This window comes from Amblyomma mixtum, chromosome 5, assembly GCF_055824585.1.
Source record: "Amblyomma mixtum isolate Tamu chromosome 5, ASM5582458v1, whole genome shotgun sequence".
Classification (NCBI taxonomy): Eukaryota; Metazoa; Arthropoda; class Arachnida; order Ixodida; family Ixodidae; genus Amblyomma; species Amblyomma mixtum.
Window position 1 is genome coordinate 53802029 of NC_143016.1, and position 22908 is coordinate 53824936.

The window sequence follows — 22908 nt, forward strand, 5'->3', positions numbered from 1 at the left end:
ACCGAACTGAAAATTAGGTTTTAGGTTGAAATCAATGGGAACAATACTTGTGACTGAAATCGGGACTACCTTGACAAAGCAAGTACATTTCGTTACAGCGTGCAGAACCCTGACCTGCACTCTGTAGCATATGGTTTTACTCTCTATCGTGGTTTCATCTTGCCCATCGAAGAGGCCTCGTGAAGTACGATCTATGCGCGACGGGGTTTTACGTTAAAGCGTGCGCGCTACTTGCACAGTTACCACAACACCGCATTGCACTCTTAGAATGAAACGTAGCATAGTCTGCTTGCTGAAGAATACATGCAATAGCTTCACGCACACATTTTGATCGTCCAACCACAGATTTGACCCGACATTACTCTACACCACCGACCATACGCTTGCAGCCGCCTTTCTCCCAAGGGATTCGCTGTGTTGACGAGGCAGCAAAGGCGCTTCGCTGCTCAGCACGAGGTCGCAGGTTTGATTCCTTGTCATTGTTTACGGCGACGGGACTTCAGTGTGCCAAAATGCAAAAAAAAAAACCCAACAATATTCGTCTGCTGCGGTGTCACTGCCGGTTAAGATCCCCAGGTGGTAGAAATAGATCCGGAGCCCTCTACAATGGTATTTCTCGTGTCTCGAGGTATAGCTTTGGGACGATAAATCCCAAGACCAACAGCCCAACAGAAGCCTTTCTTCTCAGGAAAAAGAATATTTGCAGAGATCCAAGAACTCCGAAAAGCAAGAGGAGGGGGGCAAGAGAATTGGTAGCGCCTCCAACATTTCAAAAGGAGGCAGAGCTCTCTCAGTCTCCAGATGCTTGCACTCAGATCTGATTTCTGACAAACGCTTGAATTCTAGGACAACATTAATGTAACGCGCAGCGAGGCTCAGCTAGCTGGCTTCGTAGGCAGCGGTAAAGCATTTCGCTTCAGTATACCTAAACCAATCGATCGTTGACAGGCTAACCTCTGTTCATGAGCATGATTAGCAGAATTGATATAGACTGTGCGCAAGCTTTCTACTGGTAATACAGTCGATCACTCCTCGTGTGTAGATCCGCATTTGTTTATATATGCACTGACAAATATACCCTTGTACAGTGCAAAATATTTAACTTAAACATGCTAAACATGAATAACGAACGAAACAAACATGAAGCTCCCCACTAAATATACAAAGTTCCGTAGTTCCTGCAGAGAGCACAGATCATCGAGAAAAACATTTGTTTACATCTGTAATAAACAGCATGACCATCACAAAGCCAGCGCGCGATTTTCCCTCCGTCTTACGGTACTGGTACTTAAGGGAGGCTACTACGTACTTGGCACATTTGACGGGCCATGAGAAAAAGTGCGGAACCTGCTGTTTATCAGACTGAGATCCCTCTTTTACGCTTCCAGCTACTGCAGCCTGTCAGCTTTTATTGGGTTATTTGCTTCACGCTACCCGTTCTGGCACAAGCTTTCAAGAGGCTCCGGGTCGTTAAAAATGTTTAGAACCTCCTCCGTTCCTTTCTTCTTTTACCATGCGTGCCGCAGCCCATCTTTTGCAGCCTCCGCTGGCGCGGACCCAACGATGCGAACGCACAGCGATTTCGCGAGCTATAAATACCCACACTCCTTCCCAATCTTTCCAATGAAACGCTTGACTGATATTTTATTGGGGCTGCTCGGCCCGTATAGGAAGGCCGCCGTTATGTACGCTTCAGCGGTCAACCCGCAGCGCTGCAAGGACGCGGCGACGCGCGTGAAGCGAGTGGGCGGCAAGGTGGCGTCTCCGCTGGACATCTAGGTTGACGAGATAAATGCTGTGTCCATGCGCTGTCCGCGCAAGGCAAACATGCCAGCCGCCGCGTAGACGGTAAACGTCGTAAAACGTTCCTCGCGGCAGCTTGCTTGCGAGCTTTGTAACATAAATCAGCGCTGAATGCCCGTGCCAGCGAATGCTCCAATTACGACCGGAGGAAAGTGTCAAAGGAAAGTGTTTTTTGTACCTTGTATTTAAAGCTACTGAATGCGTACTTCTATACCTACCTAAATCCCTTTCCGGGAAACGAGTCGGGAAAATGAAGAGCTGCTGTAGTGATAAACCGTGAGCATCCTTGCATTCTTACCAAAACATACTCAGTTACATTCTATATGTGCGTGGTGCAGTAGGAATAAGCGTTATATAATTTCATCGCTATTTCCAAGCAGGTTTACGATGGCGGTGGGTAGGGTGCCTTATGCAAGTGCCAATACTAAATTAACGGCCTCAGTACGGGATGGGGAGGTCCGCAGAGTTGTGCATGTCTACGTTGGCTTAGATTACCTAAGTGAGCAAGCGATCACAATGCCGAATTAAGACATCATCAGCTACATTTGAGCATTGCACGTTCGGCGAACTCATGTATAGGCGTCGTCCGCGCAACCGCTGATTATGAATGACTTTTTAGATGAGGCTGACATCAGGCGTAACAAGCGCAGTGAGCCATGACCGTGCACGACTGTTGCCGAGTTCGTGACCGTGCGTTACGTCTGCTCTATATCCTTACCCGTCATCCTCACTCCGGGACTCATTACTGTACCCGGCTACTCGAACACTGTCAGCAAAAGGCATTCACTGCAGGGATTACTCGAGGCGGTAATGTTAGTGTAACCGCATAGACGCTACATCCCTCCCCCATATTTAGTGTTACTAAGCACTGCAACTATCATCATCATTTCGCACAGCCTCCAGCTGTTGCTTTGTCGCTCTAAATCTTACTACCACAAGCGTAAACGTCAAGTCGATTGCTAAGCGAACTCAGTTTTGGCGCATATCTTCATTATCATGAAAATCACCGACCATGGTTTGTTTGCTTGTTTGTTTGTTTATGGGGTTTAACGTCCCAAAGCGACTAAGGCTATGAGAGACGCCGTAGTGGAGGGCTCCGGAAATTTCGACCACTTGGGGTTCTTTAACGTGCACTGACATCGCACAGTACACGGGCCTCGAATTTCTCCTCCAAAGAAATTCAGCCGCCGCGGCCGGGATCGAACCTGCGTCTTTCGGGCCAGCAGCCGAGCACCATAGCCACTGAGCCACCGCGGCGGCCGACCATGGTCGGCATATATACATATATGGAAACACTACAGCCGTACATTCGCGTCAGTCAAACTAGCTTACCCATCGTACTGGGTGTAACGCTAAGAACGTTTTGTGACTCTTGTTATTTAAACGCTGTGTCCCTCCTAAGACATTTCATGCCTCAAAGCACGGGAGACATGAGCGAGTACAACTTTCGTTAGTGACGTTGGCAGTCCTCAGAAAGCGACAAATCATTAGCAGCAAAAATTTCTGAGAAAAAATCCCGGCGGGCTCCTATTAATTATTTATTTATAGTAGTAGAAGATTCAACGCGCTGGCATTTGAGAGGCAGGAGATATAATGCGGGAGCGACGGCATTCATTACGGATGCAGAAGCCGTGCACCCGCGTTTCAAGTGTCTAGGGGCCTTTGTTCACATCCTATTTATTTTCTCGATTGCTTACTAATGCTCACTATGCTGTAGTTCTGCTTGCACGTCACATATTCTTCGGTTACCATGCGCCAGTTATTGCTGAACATACCGAAGGTTTCGGTTTTTTCCTTGCCTGTCGCTGAAAAGGATACCTTGTGGACGCGCCGAAATTAAACAGAACGCGGTTCGGTAATCTGGCTTCGTTGATAACCGCTGCATTAGGAACTCGGGGGTGGTGTATGCTGGCACCCAACTGTGATATTGAAATTTCCACTCATGAGCACATTCGTTGTCGTCGTCATAACTACAACCATAGACAGGCACATTACGTAGAATGCAAGGCAACAGCCTCTATGATTGATATAAGCGCTGTAATACGGCTAAATTACGCAAGCTCGCGTGCCGGTGCACTCTGATCTTAATGCAGTACTCCATTTACGCCTGCCTTAACTTGCACGTCCAGCAGCATTTTGGGAATAAATAAATAAATAAATAAATAAATAAATAAATAAATAGTATAATAGTATAGTATAAATAGTTATGTTTGCAACTGCGGAAGGATCATATGCCGCCATCATTTCTTTGCTAGTCAAGGAGCAATCATGGTTGCTTGCTCCTAGTGAGAACGTGCTCGTACTGCTTTAGGCGTGAGCGCATTGTCTCTGAAGCCTACTTTGGTGGTTCCGAGCCTGCAGCAGATAAATCTGAGATAAGATGTGGAGTAAAGAAAGTCAAAAGGCTTCCTGCCATCGCGAATGCTTTTATCTCAACATTTGGTATCTCGTCCAAGAATTTATCTCCATCGTCCGTTTTCTTCATTTCTCTTTTATATACTGTGTGCTTGTTACCAAACTACTTCACCAGGCGAAGTTGGTAACGACGTGGTACTGAAATGTGCTATATATTAGGAAAGAATTGGGCAAGTCAAGAAAAAAGCTGAAAGTTATTATAAGGAACGTCGAAACTAAAGGCTAATGCAGTACTGCGTATCCACGCCGATGCCGCCTGAAAACAGGCTCCGTCAGAGGCTGGCGACAGCACTGCAATTTTTGTCAACAAGACCTCGGAATCAACGTCTGGCGTACGCAACGGTGTCACTAACACGATCATGTCAACAGTGTGCCTGTATCAGCATAATATTAATATTTATTGCTGCCAATCAGCTACGAATCACTCCATTATAACCTGCTGCCCCAAGCAAGCGTGTTACCATCGCCGAGTTCGTTCTTAGCTGCGCATAGCGAGACAGGCACTGATTAAAAGCTGAGCCTCTGAATGATCGGTCTCAATAAAGAACCGCGTTGAGGGCGAACAAGAACAAGCCGCACTGGGGGGTGTTCGCTTCTCGGGAATGCAGATTAAAGCCGAGTATCCTGTTTGCGTGAACGAAAACCAATACAGCCGAGGCGCAAGTATTGGGGCTATTCGGGGGTATTGGTTCGCTCGCTCCTAGAACTGTCGAGTTGTTCCGCATCCAGACCAGGCCTTACCTAGCGCAGCCACGCGGGGTCTGCCGTGCAGCGATCGTGCATTTGCCCGCCGGCTGTCAGGAATAGTAACTCGTTCCTCGACTGCTCCCCACTGGGTTAATAGAGTGTTCCTTCCACAGCAACCACCGGTCTGGCCGCGAGTTATTTCTCTCCAGACGCGGAAGGGACTCAGCGGTGCCCGCCGGCGCTTTCGTGTCGCTGGTAACGTACGCACATCTATTACGTGCTTCGCTGCACCTGCCGGCGCCGTTTAGGAAGCTTAGCGTGCGGCGGGAGAGCCCGTTTCATAACGCAACCGGTCGGCGTTATCGTTAAAACGGGAGGAACGAGATGTCAATTAAGAACAAATCGTTGCGCTGTATTCAGCAGCAGGAGCGGTTTAGGTACGCGAAATTTGAGGTTGCTGCTAACGGATTGGGACGAAGTAGTTCTTGAGTGTTCCATTTTAGATTCTGCTTCTGCCCAACAATTCTGCAGAACGAAGTAAAGCAGAACGAGGTAAATAATTTAAAAATGTGAAATAGGAGGCAAATTGAATGTAAATTACTATGTAGACAAAAATAATAATAGATTGTTGCAAACTGCCCACAGGAGCAGGTTAAAATTTGAAACACTGAATAACTTTTGTATAGCACAGCAGATATAAGACCGAAGGTTTTAGGACATTTAGCTCAGCCCATGAACTAAGGCAAGAAAGAAACAAAACATCGTATTTTACACATTTATATAAAGTGTTTCTGTTTCTTGGGGCATTAAGTCCTGAAAATTTACAAGCCGCAAAGAAGTCGAAGCAGCCTGAGCCCTATCAAACATGTACCGCAGCTTCCAAGGCTGCGTTCAGCGTTTGCATAAGCAGCTTGCTTGAGGAGAGCTGTCATCGAATCAACGCAGTTTTGGCTTTCAGTTATCATTTTCCGTTTTGGCAAGGAAACCGATAAGCCAGTAAATGTATTCTGTTTGCCCCTTAATTAATCCACAGCACTTTCGCGCTGAACAGCCAACAAGATTAATTATGCAAAGAAAGCGATTGGCGCGGGAACCCGCTAACTCAGGCCAGGTGATTTCAGGGTCTCTCCGTTGGCGAAAGGAACTTGAAGCTACCATCTAATCAGAGACAGTACCTGCAGCTTAACGCTGTCTCAAATAGAGGCTTAAGAGGCCCTCTGCATCAATACCACGTGCCTTAGCCGAACTGGCAACTAAGTTTTTTTTTCTTTTGGCGAGTACATCAGAGCATTCCTCTAGCATGTAGGACGACAGTTACGCCATCAGGTCATGCTCGCATCTGGCTTGACAGTGAATAAGTGCTGTAGTTAGGTTTCTGCCACTAGACAGATCCGGATATATGCAAAAGCTTCGCTTTACAAGTTTTTTTTTTTTGCCTCCTTTCTAAGCTCGATAAAAATCTTTTTACGAACTGTTTTAGCGGAAAATAACTATTGCTAAGGTTGTGAAATGAATCGTTCGCCTGTGTCGTCACTGCACTACTTTACTAAACACACCACCTAAACCATGCTAGTGAACACTGAAACTCCACTGGAAGTTCAAAGGACGTCTCAAACGTCCCGATGACGTCCAAGGTAGTTTATATGCCCATTACGATGCATCTCTTGCATCGTCGTGCCTCTTGCTAGTGTGAGCTCACAGAGCTCACACATAACACACATAACACGACATAACGTTTGTCTGGTGTATAGCGCTCACATAGTGTTGTACGTGCAATGTTTCCAGTGTGTAGACCTCTGCAGGCTTGTCCGATTAACCAGGATATCACTTAAAGACTGGTTCGTTCAAAGCAGCAGTGCGTACGAAAGGGATGCTGAAAATGTTTGTACCGCAGCTATACATAGGCACATAGCGAAACAAGCACTGGCTCCAAAACACCAACACGGCGTTGGTAGTCGTCGTTTTTCCGCACGTATCTAGCTGTGATGTCGTACTTTCTAGCGTAGTTTCTCTACTCATCATATACAGAGGGCTCTAGATACATCAACAGCAGTTAAAGGAAAGTTAATTCTAACGCCTGCTTCGAGGTGTGGGTCTGGCATTTATGTAGCTCGTGTTTCTTTGTGAATATGTGCGCGCAGAAGCGTTGCTTCTGGTATACACGGTCTGCAGAAAAATTCCATCTAGTTTGCTCCACGGAGCCCCGCCCAAGCGCCCTCGACAGGCCTGCAGGAAGTCTGTACACAGCAAGGCACTAAGTTTAGGGCCCGTAAAGAATATAGCATTCATCGCATGCAGCACTGCCCTGCCGTCCTCAGGTAATTTTTTTTTTCGAGGCACATTGCTTACTCATACTTGGCAGTAAACCGCACGACGCAACAAAGATAAAAGTACGGGTCTAATTTGCGGCCGACCTTGATGGTGAAGCCCGCAACGGTTGCACAAAGGGTTGCCGCTCAAAGTATTCCGCGCAAACAAGCCAACGCGTGCGTGCCCACATGAGCAGGCCGCTAGCACACCTCCGACTGAGGCAACATCAACGCGGGACGTATTTCACAGGAGTAGTAAAGACCCGTTAACGTCAGAGCTCATTTGCATTCCGGCCTTGGGGTTTTATGACTCCGCGCACGCATCTCGCGCTCCCCGCAAGTTTCGTCGGATGAATCTCTAAAGCGCAGATTAGAAGACGCAGGGAGTGCCCTTATACTGTAATGACACAGGAGATACAGCCAACGCATTTAATTTGTACCTCTCGTCCTTCTGGCTTCTCAACACGCAACAGGGTATCATTCCTTCCCTTTCATTTTTTTTTTTGCCTGCTGGTGTCTGCAGCTAACCTAATTTGATGTCGAGGCATTGCTTATTTAATGGAAATTTATTTTATTCGACTCAATACATGCGATTTTCTTTAACTTAGCAAGACGTATAGATAGCGTGACCCAAAGTAGCCTGACTAAAGAGACTAAACTCAGGGAATACGAACAGGCGAAGACGGCCTAGGTTGGCATCGTTTAATGTTCTTGCGAGTGTTTACTTTTCTTCCCATACCCAACATTTCTGGACAAAAGCATTTTTGAGATGGCAACCGTTTATGAACGCACTTTTTTCATATAACGTTAGATTTCACTATAAAAATCAGTATATCCGCAAATCGCCCGACGGCAGTCTTGCATTTTTTTTCATTCAGGTTTTTGCTGTCGTCAAGTGCGTTCCCATTGGTTTTTGATGACAGTATTAAATGCTCGATGCGATCGATGAAAACACTTTAAAAGAAAGATTTTGCAACATGTCAGAAGAATGGGCCGGTAACTTAAATATTTCTATAACAGTATCTTAAAATTTTCTAATTAAAAAATTTTTTTTCAAGAATGTTTGGCATAACTTTGAATTTACAGTGGCTATAAAATAATGAAGCCAGTAGACACCGCCCCGCTCCACTTTCGTTTCACAAAGAAACACGATCCTTGAAATAAGTACACAATGCCATTCGCTTTAAATGCGTTAAGGATAGAAGTGTGAGAGCTGCAACAGCTCGACTCTTTTCTGGATTCCGATTCCCCTCCTTAGGGAACCCAACGGTCCCACGCCGGGAGCAAATACGTCGGTTAAAGCACTGTGCTCATTGAGCTGTATGTGTCGACAGCTTCAAACACACTGATGAGTCCAAAGTGGGGAAAACGAAACATGGCTGACTCAGTAAACGTTCGAATCAAGCTCGGAAGGAATGACAGGGCAACTGTCGCCACCGCGCAACGCAAGACGTATATACTTTGTTCACCACCGGGGAGCTCTTCTAAATATGGCATCACAACAGACTCCCGGGGCGTTCACGCGGGCGTTTGCTCGAATGCGACCACGTGTTTGCGCTGGCTGCTCTCCTGTCACGATGGCGGCGACCTGTCGAAGCTGCCATTCACCGCCCAGGATGCCGAAATAGACTGCGCGGCATTCTTGAAGACCGCATTGTGGGCGCGTGTTGTGTCCAGCGCGTCGTGCTACGCGCGCCCAAGTCGACGCTCGTGACAGTGGCTCATGTATGTGGCGCGTTCTTTGCGACGCTGCATGGACTAACTGAGCCGTGACAGGTCATACGATGGTGGGTCCCTGATGCGACAACGCGACAGTGACATCCTTAGTGTCGCAGGGAGTCGTGTAGTGTCTGCAGACGCGCCGGTAGCCGCCCGCTCTTGACTTAGAATATAAATATAGGCGCACGAAGGGCACGACTATGGCGTGATCTTTAAACGGACTACAGTGTCAAGCGTACCTTATGTCGCCAGGATGTGATCTTGATCGAAATACGGGAACCGGCGAACTGAAATCATCGCTTGGGGCACCTGGTCGCTAATAGAGGCAGAAAATTTAGTTAGTATTTGCTCTAGAGCGTAGGTGCTTTTACAAGCGTGTAGTGTAAACGGAGCTGTAGAGTGTTGTGGCGACAAATTTGCTATTGACGTTCATAAATGTTTCGTGAATTGCAGCATGAGCTGCCTACATATGCAGGCAGACAAAAAGTGGCGCATCCTACGCCGCACAGGCGCCAAATCTTGTTAAATTTCTCCGGTATTTTTGCTTGACTCATCGTGCTACTGAGCCTTCTTGAATAACTTGTAGGTATAACGTAACCACAGAGGTTACGTTACTACACGCAATTGTCACGTAATTGTCCACCGACTAGAGGTTACGTTACTACATGCAATTGCCTATAGTCACGTAATTTTTCCACGAGGAAGTGTGTCCTGACGGCCAGGTACAGGAAATTAAGGAAGCAGGACACACTGCTCTAGCTGCATTCCTTGAACACACACACATAAGCACACAGATATTTGACGCTCCTACGAACGTGAGTGAATGACCACACAACGTAACGCGTGTCCCGAATGTCACGAGCAAAGCATTTGACATGCTGCGGCCATGCACGGCAATTCGTGATCTGTCGGGCCGTACAAGCGTCAATCTTTTGCAATTGACGGCTACGGCAGACAGCCATCGAACGAATATCGAAAGGCTCGTTCACTCGTGCAACACACATGTGCTTTGCTTTGCGCATTTTTATTTTGGAGAACCCGGCTTACCGCGAAGCAAATCCGCTTTGCTCTTGTGCCTCGCTCCACAGGGTGGCGATGGACACGCGTGTGAACAATGGACTTTTGCCTCTCGGACACTTCGTGCAATGAATGAAAAAAGGGCGTTGTGAGCTTGGACGTAAGCTCACGGTCGAAGCCCTTTGGTTTCGTGACTGTTATCCGCAGCATTGCTTAAATTTTGTCTTTCACGCGTCTTTCGTCCTTATTATTTGTTTCTCATTGCTGCCACTTTTTTTTTTGCGTCACTTCCTTGAGCCTGAGCCCCAGGCATGCTCGCTTGTTCGAATCTTTTTCACGTTTTTATTGCACGCTTCATGTAAACATCAGTTTTCTTCACTTCTTTGTCACTGAAATTTCTTGTGATGTGATTGGAGAATTTTTGAAGTGTAAACAGACCCTCACTTTTTTCTGCAGTATTTTATTAAAATTATTGTGCGGCGAAATAATAGCTTTTCGCACATATTATTTTCGTTTTGTGGAAATATATCTACCAAAACCATAAATACCTCCAGGGAAAATTTCTAATAATGGACCGAATTCTACGCCTGTAAATGAAACCTTGCTAAGTATAGATTATTCAATCACTTGGACGCTAGGTGACCATGATTCGAGAACAAAAGTATATTTTGCATATTTTACCCAAAAATCTGAGAAAAAAATTGAAGTTACTCTTGACACTGCATTACTAAACATGTAAGAAGCCTCGAGCATCTATTTTTTTTTTTATTCGAAAGTTTTCCTTGGTTCCATCTCGCTATCACAAAAAAAGTGGAGTCAGCATTTTGTCTTTTTTTTATATAAGAAGCAAGGTGATGTTTGTTGCGCTTACCAAGTATCCTGTCGTTCCCTTGTCTTGCAGGTGGCTCTTCTGGCGTCTGCGCTGGTCGCATCAGCTCGAGCAGGCTACGAGGATCAAGAGGTAACGACACCGTTTTTTCATTTTGTTTTATTAACTACACCCACACCTGGGAGCACACCTTGGTAACCCCGCCTCACCACTACCACCACGTTGTGTAGTAGCCGAAGTATGATTGTTTATATTGTCACGGATGGGTCCTTAATCACACAGGCTAGGCGCAAGCCGCCTAGCTCCTCTCCTGCTCCTGTGTCCACCAACGCGCTAATGCTGTGACCGTCGAGAAGCACGGGTATGTCGAGTGAGAATCGCTCCTTTAGATCAGCGGCTGTCGTCGACGTCGACAATATACACGAGGAAGGGAACCCTTGTATTAAACACGCTCTCTACAAGGAAGGCTGACCGTTTTACACAGTGAAAAATGCCCTTTTATTATCATATCTTTCACAGATCAATGCGCAGAACCAGATCACCATGGTCGATGCAGTTCGGTAGTGGGATATTGCAGACGTGAGAGAATCACAACGATTAAGGCGAATTTACACAGACGTTTTTTTTTTCTCTTCATTTGCATCGCTTAACACAGATGCTTAGAAATGAGGTGCATTTTTTTTTTTCAGAACTGATTTCTTTTTTTCTCGGAAGTTTGATTATCAGAAGACAGGACAGCGCTTAGATTCACAGGGCGCTCCAAGTCATATTATGTGATATCTTTTTTTCTCGAGACACAACTTTAGATGTGAGCATTGTTACAATGCGTTGATGTTCTTTGTTTATGTTTAACTAAACTCCGCGAATCTTGCATAGAATGAACAAGCACGGAAGAGCAAGTGAGACAAATAAAAATAAATAAAAAATTGCCCAATGCATTCGTGACTCGTATTGGCGCAGAATACCCTAGACAAATAATCTGTGAAAAGAAATCTAATTTAAAAAAAAAAAAAAACACGCGTTTATATGCGCGCAGGTACCTTTTTTTTTCTCATGTTGCACTCGAAGAGAAAGCCATTCGTAGAGTTGCACAAATTTAATTTCCTGTATCTGGTTATGTATATCTCGGCAGATACAGGGCAGGAAAATGGGATTCTTGGCAACACAAAAGAAAGCGAGCAAGGGTTGAGGGTAAGCCACTGTCCGCTGGCGGACCAAGGCCTCCCGTCGACATGTGTTCACTTTGTTTTGTGTTATATGTTTCACTGGAGCGTACTCAATGATTAATTTCACAGCACACAATGTTTCTATTTGTACTTTGCTTTAGTTCGACTGTTCTGTCTTTGCCATTTCGTTTCGCTCGTCCAAGCGAACGAAGTTTTCCTTTGCCGCTCTGTTGCGTCTTTCTGCACTTCCCTTTACTGTTCCTCTAGCATAGCGATCCAGTTACTCACTGAAGCTACCCCTGAAGAGAATACTTGTACCAGCGCTAAATGGCACGTTTCGACCTATCCCAGCTCGCGATTCTACGAAATAGTATTTATGAAGAGCATAGTGCATTTCAGTTGTGCTTTACTTTCGTAGTTGCAGAGTTGTGTTTTACATTCGTAGTCGCAGAAAAAAATCGAATGACTCCCTGTACATTTCTGCCTCTCGCAACTCGGCACGCCGTATAACAGTCGCCCAGGTTAGGCAGTGGTCACCCAACACCCTGATCGGACAAAGGGCGATCCCAGCGGCAACAAAGAAAGGGAAATCGATGCAACAAAAGAGAAATCGTATTGCGTACGCAGCTACAGGGGCCGCAAAGCCGAGCGAGCTCTGTGTTGGGCGGGGCGTCTTAATGCGTCCTTGTTCATGCGTTATTTGGCATTGTACCTCCAGCAAGCTAGCTTACCGCGCAACAGTGATAGAGTCTTGTCTATACTTAACGCCACGTTAGCACCCATTTGCGTTTGGCCAGTTGGTATAGGTTGAAAGCTTACGCGAACTCATTTTGAGCAGTAAGGTGTCCGTGCTGACAGTGTTGGAGCTTAATCGATTAAGAGCACTGAACAGCACTGACGATTACAACTTGGGTGACGCATTTAGCCAGCACCGTTAATCTTGCTCCGTATAAAACACTGACCTTGCCTCCTGCTCCACTTAGTGCGGAGCGCGAACAGTTCACAGGGTCATTCACGCTCCCGCTGTGGTCTTTGCCGTATGGTCAACGCTAAGAAGGGTGTCTGATCTCTACAGTGTCTCACCTGCGCGCGCACACACACACGCTGCCCGCGGCGCCGCCTAGCACTCACTCATGTTTGCATACTCGGTTAACGAGCTTTGCGGACAATGGGTGACTTTCGAGATTTAATTGTCGCTGATTAGGTCGCGCCTCGGAGAACCCACACGGTGTCCTTTTTCCCGGGGGGTCTTGGAAGGCGTTCGCCGCCGGCGCGTTCTTGAAACACAGAAAGACCTTGCCGTGAGCGTATCGGCCGGGTCATCGCGACCGGTAAACGAGTGCGTGCGTACCCGCTCATACACGCATGCCTGTCCACTGCTCCGAGCGGGCTAACAGTCCGTTTCAGTTGCTGATTGCCCCGATTAATTTTTTTTCCACCGCGCTCCGCCCTATTCAGGACAGTGCGCGGAAACAGTGCATGCATATAGGGGCGTAATTGCTGGCCGACTCCAAGATTTGATTCTTTGCTTTGCGTTTGCATTGCTTTGTTTGCGGGACACTGTGTGTATTGCCGCGAACATACCAGTGAAGGAGACGGCAAAGGCGTTGTCGTCGTCATTTCTTTATTTATTTGTCGCCATCGATATGCAGTTTGGCGCAGGAGCCAGCAAGCTTTCAGATGCCGATCGCCCAAGCAACGCCGTGGAGGCCGAACTGATCTAAACGCTTCACTGTTCTCTAGTGCCTTTAGGAACCCAAAAAGTCAAGCGTGAGCCGCGCTCTCGTATTACGCGTTCTCCGAATTCTGTGTTTCGAATGATTTATGTTTCAAACGTCCGACGAAAGAAGGACGACAGAACAAGTGAGGCAGGAGGTCATTTGCTCAAAGGAACTTGCAGACCAGAGACCAGAGGCGTTTTGTTTTTCAGCCCTTTATCTAGCTGTCTGTATAAGTTACTAGGTCGAAGGTGTGGTTGGCGATGCAGTCTCGATAGAAAATTGAACACGGCCCATTGAACACGTCCCAGGAAAATTGAACACGTCCCATGGCTTTGGAAGCTTTCCACATAAAGGAAAACGCTGTAGACTGTATCAGTGACACGTCCGTGGCTCTGTACGTAGCCGAAATCATTTTTTTGCTTTCGCATCTGCGTTAACAGCCCTTGGCATGACTATTGTTGTTAGAGATTGGATTTGAGCATGCGTGGCCAGGTGTATAAGTATGCGTTCCCAGGAAGAAGTAAACAGTTGTTAGTGCGCTTGTGTGTGTCTCTGTGTCTTTCTTCGTGGTTTGTCCCCTGGTTGCGCAACCTACACCTTCACAACGTCCCAGTGGAACGCGTGCATATTCAAGCGCCTTTTCAATTTACGAGCGAGCACTACCGTTCACGGGAACCAATTCCGTTTGCTTTGCTATATGCGCATTAAATCAGCAGCGGTATTTTTGTCTCTGTCATTGGGGTCCGCTGCCATTTTCTGAGCATTGCCTTCTCTGTAATCTCTCTTGCAACTCAACCCAACTCTAACCCAACTTTCGCATCAGGTTGCTGGCAAGACGGCAGATATTATGTCGTGGTAGTCAAAAGTGGTGCCGTCGGCGCTTTCAGAATGAGAGTCGTTTACTGATTTCAGCGTGAGCTTAGCATTCCTTAACTTTGGTTTAACGGGGATAATCCCCTGTTCACGCCTGTATTCAGTTTTGCCTGTCTTTTTGTATATGTCGTTTTTTTATTATTTATCCCGCTTTCCCGAAATACTGTGCCATAACATTAGCCTCTGTTAATTTTTTTGTCTCTGTTACATTCTTTCGAACTGTTTGTTACGTATGTTGCACTGTTTTTTTTTTTTTCCACTGCATCACTCCCCCTCTGTAATGCCCTCTGGGCGAAGAGGGTAACTTGAAATAAATAAATAAATAAAACCTGCAGTAAGGCCCAGGCAATAAAAATGTTAGATAAAAGGTGTAAACTTCGCACGTTTCGTCGTTAGTAGGCTGGGCCCTGCAGAGACTTGCAAGAAAAATGATGTTACCGTGTAATTAAAAACGGGAAATCAGGCTAGATTTCTGAAGACCAAAAAGCTACAGAACTGCGCTTACATACTCGCGCACATGAAGAAGCAAAATAAATAGGTAAATTCTAGTTCACTCCATAGCCTGTTGATGTCTTATAGTCGAATTGAATTCAAGAAAAAGTGGCAAATGCTCCTGAAAGGCGCCCTCCAGTCAATGTAGACGAGAAATTGTCATGTCTGGGTTAATCAGGTTAATCCGGTTAATCCGTGGTGAATCTCCTTGCACTTGCCAATCCCCTGTGATGTCACAATAGCAAATTCAAACAGTGCGCCTAGATACCGCTTCACGCCCACTTCACTACGACACTGCACAAATACCTCGGCGCACATATTACGGCGGAGCGTAAAATGCTTTCTCTCAGTTCGCTCTTATCCCAGATAGGAATGGGTAAGCAAGAAAACAGTGACGCCTCGCACCTGTGCCTGAGGTACGGCCTCCTCGGCTGGTCCACAGACTCGCTCGCGCGCAGAGATTTAGAGAACCACGCCCAACCGTTCCACGGGAACAAATGAAATATAACCTTAAGCGCGCAGCTTGGACACAGACGGCGTAAATATATATGGGCGCTAATATACGAAGTTCTGGCGCGAAGGTCTCGCGCTGCGCGGCAGTCTCGTGTCCGTATCGAGCTCGCGCGGCATGCGCGCGATCGAGTTCGGCCGGAGAGAGCGTTCTGGCAAGCGTTTTGCTGGACGCTGCCCGAGAGTGGCTGAGCGTAATTATTACGAATGCCATTTCCCACCCTTCGCGCCGGCGCTGACAATCTAATGGGTGCGCGCGCGCGCACAGCTAGGTTCTGATTGTCAGCCGTCGGCGAAAGGAAAAAGCAACAAAAGCAGCGGCGAACAGCCACACACGCACGCACACACAGTCGACGCCGCACGAAACCGCTCCGACGTCGTGCCTTGGCGCGAAGTGGAACACTGCGTGCTGTGCAGTGGAACTGTCAAGGACGAGGAAGAAAAATAAATGATATAAGGTTTGGGGCTCTGCCTTGCACTAAAGAATTTTTTTATTGTTGCTGGAGTATTTCTCATCCGTCCCTCTCGATTATGTACTTTGCGCCGTACCCCTCTCTAACGTAAAAAAAAAAAAAAAAAAAATTTGGGTGTGAAATAGAAGCAGTTTGCTTTGAGCAAGAAAGGGTCAGAACTAGAAGAAAAACGTGGAATGTTTGTGGTGTTTGTTTTTCTCGAATTACACGCTGGAGCGGAAATGAGCGAGTATTCGCGCTGTTGAAATGGAATGTTACCCTGAGGTTGATTTAGTACTGCGATCAGGGCGGCTTTCAATTGCCGAGAATACAAACATGAAAGGAATCGTCGATATATCTGCAAGCATATTCCAAGTTTACAGTCTACCGCGCCGTTCATCCTTACGGAGCGGTGGGCTATAAACTTTTTCAACAGGCGGTGTGTTGTTTTTACGCCTGCGTAAACCCAAAAAATGTAAATAAACAAATAAAGCCTGTAGTGTAGGTTGTGGCTAGTCCCTCACTTTACTGCCTTTGTTCAGAGGCATTGAAGCAGACGTATAGACGCATCCGCCCGCATTTTCCTCTCTTATTTGTTTCGGCAGACGCAGATGTCTCACTTTATACTGCTTTTCCAACAAGTCGTTATCTGCTTATCTTTCGTAATCCGTTCAGCTCTATAGGCAAGGCACGACGTAAGCACGATCCGGCGCCGGACTTTAGTGGCTCAGCTGGCAAGTACTGCGGGGGGTAAAACCAACACCCGAACCCCAATCGCAAAGGGATCGCCGTGCTCAGCTCAACGCCGATTCTTACGTTTACGACCGTCACATTCTCGAACGCGTCGAGAGGTTTCGGCATGTGTGGAGAGATATCGGGCCGATGTGGTAGGACAAAAGCAAATCACTACAGACTTATGCAGTTCACTGATCGAACATTTGCGCATAGCTTGATTGTAGTTTTTTTTTTTTAACGACGTGCGCTTGACACTATCGGTGTGAGAACACGATTTTTTTTTATCAAGCCTTGTGTAATGTCGCAACCGCTAAGTCAAAATCTCAATTCAGGGCGTTCAAAGATAAATAGAAATAAAAGGTAAAGATAAAGCGTGCGCTAGTTTCTGCTCTCCCCGTCTCTGCCTACACGGACGCTACTCTAGCGCGAGCGCGTAGTCACGTCGCAACCGCGTGTTTAGCGTACTTAAAGCTGCAGCTGACCACAAGCGCGCGTGCGCGGGTCTTTGGCAGAGATAGCCCTTTATCGGCACCGATTCGCGCAATAAATGGGTCAGTTCCGCGGGTCCACTCCGACGGCCGACGCTGAACTGTCCCCAACGCGTGCTCGCCCGGCGCGCATATCTGATTGCTCAAAACTCGTTCAGGCAGCGAAACAATGTCCCCTCCACGAACAAACTGGCCAAAGTCGGCCCGCGATTACGCTCCAGAAACGATTGCTAAACCCGCCGCCATTGAAGCCATCTGTATAAGTCGGGGAAAAGTTCAAGCCACGCGAGACATGTTTATGAGCAACCTAATGATTTCGTGCCGCAGATCCATCTATTCGAGGCCGTTTTTATAGTACCCGGATTCGCTGTGGCTCCGTTTGCCTTTGTGCGTATACACGCGTGCGTATTGTACTAAATAAAAATCAAGACACTCGCACACACTTCCTTGGGACCTTATAGTACACGGTGTTCGTGAGTGGCGACGACTCGCATATGCCCGTCTAGACGTGACACCTGCAAGGCTATACAAGCCACTGCAGAGCACACACAGACCGAGTCTAGTGAATTCCCATTGTTTTCGAAGCGACCGCGGCGCAGACATGACGTGTCCGGGTGCGCAAACTGTGTGCCTTATACGTCGGTCCGTCAGCGGTAGCCCATATACATTCACGTATGCACGGGCCCGCACGCCGCCGTCTCTTTGTTGTTTGCGTGCACTGCTGGCCGCGTAGCGCGGACTGAACGCGAGGACACGTATATATATATACTGCTGGGCCTTCTTTGGCATGCGCGGCCGTGCCGCTGCTTGCAGTGTTGTGCGTGACGGTCGGCTTGGACGTGCGCGCAACTCGTCTCTCCCCCTCCCTTTCCTCCTTCCCCTTTCCTATGGAAGTTGGGTCAAGCGCTTTCTAACAATCTCTTTCTGCTCCGATCGGGATTGCCGGCGCAGCCACTGCACGGTGAGGGACGGCACAGGAAAGCGTTGCCGGCCGCGGCCGCGTTTCGTAACACGAGAGCCCGCGCGGCGTTGCCTGAACGCGTATGCGATCGGGCGGAGCTTCAAGGTGAATCGCGTTGCTCGAAAAGTTGTGATCTGCGCGAAACACTATAATCTGGAGGCCGTTCCTGGTATACCTCCTCCTCCTCCGCCTTCACTCCTAATGGCTCGGCGGTTTGTTCTTTGCCAGCTTAAAGCACTCGGAGCTTTCAGCGAGGCTGGGGCCGTGGGTAAATAACGTACGCCCGCGCGTCGAGAGCAAATATAACTTTCACTACTTACGCTAAGCTACACGCATAGACGGCAGACAATGCCCGCTTGGCTGTTTCTGCGGAACTTAACTATCACCGTAGTCGCTTCTGCGGGCTTGGCCTAAACGCGCCGTTAAGGCTAACGCTGGGACTACACCTCTGTACTGCTTTGCACAAGATTTAGCGCCGTATTTACTTCATTGTGTATGGGCCTCGTCATGCATACTGACTCTTCTGACTGTGATTTGTGCCAGCTCGGTGATCACCTGATCGTACACTTCGTTCCTGCCCTGAATGTACGTGCGCAAGTGGGAGGAACTGGCCATTGCTGTCGGCCTCCTTCTGCTGGTCGGCTAGCGTAATGCAAATCTGCTTAACGAGCCGTCCGGGGCAGGCTGGTTTATTACGCACGGTGGGGCCTGTCTCCTCGGCTATGAATATTTCCAACAATCACTTGTGTAACAGACTCGCCCTCAACCTCAATGTATCCTCATCGTCGTCGTCTTCATCATCAACAGCCTTATTACGCCAACCGCAGAGCAAATACCTCTCCCATATCACTCCAGTTATCCTGGTCCTGTGCCAGCTAATACTAAAACATTTCAATCTCATTCGCGCAGCTAACTTTCTGCCGCCCTACTACGCTTGCCCACTCTTGCAATCTTCATCGTATTACAAAAATATGCCTTCCTTCCCAGACCTCCGGACTAAAGTAACAGGTTTCGGCAGTACACCTCAGGTCGACCTACCTACCTTTCTTCTTGTTGACCTTGTTTTCTCCTTACTTACAGTATATATCCACTAGCGGCGCACCCCCACAAACATAACAACATTTCCTTTACTTATATATTTACCACAATCAAGACGAGGACATCTCTTCTGTCTTCGCGTCTACTTGGTCCACACTAGCGACAGCTTTAGCAGACCACCTAACGTTAGTCAAACGCATAAAACAAGGATGCAAAATAATGGGTGGCTCAGAATAGGCGTACACAAGATAGACAAGACGAGATGGGTGGAAACTTATACCTGAAGTTTATCGTAGGTTCACGGAGTTCAACAAACTCTGCCAACGCATATGAACCGATATGTACCATCGCGCCCTGCTGAACATAGAACGAACATTGCAACTACTTCAAGGCTAATAACAGCGGCACAAAGACCTTGAACATACGTTCTCTCAGGACGCCAACTATACAATGTAACTTAATTTACATATTGCACCGCGCGCTCCGCCAGCAGGATCACCTCTTTGAAGTGTGTGCTGAATGGTTCTTAGAGGACGAGGACGAAAATCTTGTCGGGCCCCTCGCTGGGGTGACGCCATTCAGGCACGTCAGGATAGAGGGAGGTATAAAACCTGAACATTGAGGAAATCGAAGTTTAATATCTTTGCTACGCCAGCAGTGAGCGGCATTTATTACTGATGGGTGGTGACGACCCTTTTTTTGGCAAGGCTGTGCGATAATATGCGAATATCACTGAAGGTCCACTATTCACTGAAGATCTACTATTGTCCCTTGCTGACTGTTTCCAAAATTTTTCAAATTTAAACATCTCTCAGTAATTTTGATATATTGAATTCTATAATCTTGTTTCCTATGTTTTTCTCGAATTAATCTTTGACTATTACGCAAAGCCCATTCCTTAGCTTGCAAACACTGTTCTCTCTTCTCTTGGCCCTGCTCAGTGAACCCTGGCCAAACGCCCTTCGTGGCTATGTGCCATGCCACTAAGGCAACAACTATTGTTACGTGCTCCAACATGACGTCACATCCGGTGCTTTCTTTGCTTCCCCCGCGCAGGTGTATGCTCCGCAGCCGTACCAGTTCGGCTACGAGACGCAGGATGAGTACGGCAACCGGCAGTCGCGCCACGAGCAGGACGCCGGCAACGGGGTCAAGACCGGCATGTACGGCTTCCGGGACGCGTACGGCCTGTTCCGGCAGGTGCAGTACGTGGCCGACCACCGTGGATTCCGCGCCTGGGTCAAGACCAACGAGCCGGGCACGCAAGACTCGGCGCCGGCCTCGGCGCGCATCGAGTCGCAGCAGCCGCACGCCGCGCAGATCGCCAGCGCAGCCGCAGCCGCCGCGCCGCACCACTACCGCCTGGTGGCGCCACGGCCGCAACCGGTGGGTGCACTGTCTCCTCTATGACGAGCATGCATCAGTAACGGTGCATAGAAGACGAGAGCACTGCTTTCAAGTCAGTGTATATCAATCACAAGATAGCATTAACTCTACATAGCCGTTAAAAAACAAACTGAGAGCAGCGTGGACAAAGAAATATCAGTTGGTGCCACCCTAGCTAAAACAAAGACGACAAAGGAGACTTAATGAAAGCAGCAGGTTAGGGGTGGTTTGTTATGGATTGAGGCTAACAAGAGGAGGTAAACTCAAAACGGAAGAAGCTCAGGTGGACATCAGGTTTATGAAGTTAGCTGGGCTAACTGGATGATCATCCCTTCATGAGATAGGCCTTTGCCCCGCGGGAGAATTCAACTGGCTGATATTCTTCTTCAAATATTTGGCGGATGTGAACGCGCCAGACAGTAATGTCTGTCGCTCAAATGAAAACGAATTTTTAAATGTCGTCTTCGAATGGTAGCAGTGTGATAAAAAATGTGGCACTCCGCAGGTGCACCGTCTAGCCCCAGTGGCGGCAACACCGGCCTTAGTGGCTACCCCAGCGCTGGTGGCCACTCCGCTGAGGAAGGTGCCCGTGCACCACTCGCTCTACCCAATCGGCGGAATATCTGCAAGGCACGGACCCATCGAGCAAGCATACTCCCAGCAGGTACGGAATGCGCCACACATCCGGAAAGAAAACCGGCAGGTTCTTCGAAATTATCGGCAAATGGGGCGAAAGTTTTTAAGAGTAGTTTTCTTGCCGCCTTCTGAAACTTTGATATGCTGCCAGAAAGGCAGCGGAATGTCACCATCAAAATTAGACGGCTGCTTTAACTATGTTAACACTGTACACATCATGAGAAATATTTCCCTGGTAGCTTTATGCAGAAAAGGTGTCATCATAGACTCGTAGTCCTTTCGACTAACCCTCGCTTTTAGCCAGGGGCGGAATTATGAGTCACCCTGGAAGAGGTAAGTGGGGCGGTCCTTACTTAAGCCATGTATTACTTGGACACTTTTCGTCGGAAAAATGGGGTTCGGCATGGTTTTCCTATGAAGCCCTTTGTGTCGCTTTGATGTCTGAAAGCGACTAAAAAGCCTTTGCATATGTTCTCAATGACCTCATTGACTTTCGAAATGCATTATAAGGTTGATTTTATCGGCATTCCCTTTTAATGGGATCAAATCAAATCAAATCAAATCAAATCAAAAATTTATTTTCAACATTACAATGTTGATGGCTTCCGTGACAAAAAGCTGTGAGGACAGCTTGACTAGGTCAGGGAACCATTTTGGCAGCAGCGACTTCATATACACTTCAATAATTCAAATACAAATGAAATGTGCAACAGAACACATACATTGTCTTACTTACTGAGTACAATAGTTAAAATGCAAGTGAATATTGTAATGGAATACACGGACTTCATTCATCAACTTAACTACGCCACAAAATAACAATGTGCCCTACAATAAAACTACGCAACAAACGAATAAAAATTAGTACCATAAAGCGTTTTACCCATGAGATCCCGATGAGAAGGCAAACACACACACACTCACTCTGTATGCCCAATTTCACAATTACCACTCAAAATCATAAAACAGTCTTAGAAAATTGCCCAGAAACAAACATGCTGCGCAATGCGGTGCGCGTTAGGGCAATGGAACCAGAAAATTGTGTTTTAATCTTGTTTAATAGAAATGGTACGTTGTACGTTAATGTTTGCAGAAGATAATTAGTGCGTGGCCGCGGTACATACCATTCCTCAGACGCTCTGGTTCGATATGTGCGAGTTTGCAAAGTAAGAGTACACAGCTCCTTCAGGAACTGCTGGTAAGATACACTTGAGAAGTACAGCAGGTATAGTAGACGGTAATCGTAAATCTGTTGTATACTGACCAACTTGAGCTGAGTAAAGAGGTCATGAGTGTGGTGAAAGTATGAAACATTAGCAATGCAACGAACAGCTTTCTTTTCGAGCCTATGTAGTATAGTTATGTTTTTCTTTTAGTAGTCGTGGCCCAAATTAACGTGCAGTAGTTAATGTGGGACCGAAAGACGGAGTGAAAAACTTGAAGTTTAATGTTAGTTGGAAAAATATCTCGAGATCGACGTATTAAGCCAACAGCGGAAGAGAGTTTTTTCACCAGTTGCTGTATATGCGCATCCCAAGTCATACGGTGCGATAGTACCACTCCTAAAACCTTGTGCTCTTTGACTATATCGATTGTAGAGCTGCCCAAGCGGAGCCCGCCAATCAAACTTACTGGTTTGTTTTTTGAAGCAAACAGAATGGCTTTTGATTT

General features: G+C 47.2%; 1 protein-coding gene across 1 annotated transcript in view; it reads left to right on the plus strand.

Annotated features, from left to right (window-relative positions):
• The window catches only part of LOC149342193 (uncharacterized), a 68840-nt gene that overhangs the window by 41120 nt on the left and 4812 nt on the right, over positions 1 to 22908 (plus strand). Inside the window, exons 2-4 of the mRNA XM_089542123.1 lie at positions 10852 to 10911; positions 20272 to 20601; positions 21107 to 21265. Coding sequence (XP_089398249.1) covers positions 10852 to 10911; positions 20272 to 20601; positions 21107 to 21265 — 549 coding nt within the window. The remainder of the gene's footprint in view (positions 1 to 10851; positions 10912 to 20271; positions 20602 to 21106; positions 21266 to 22908) is intronic.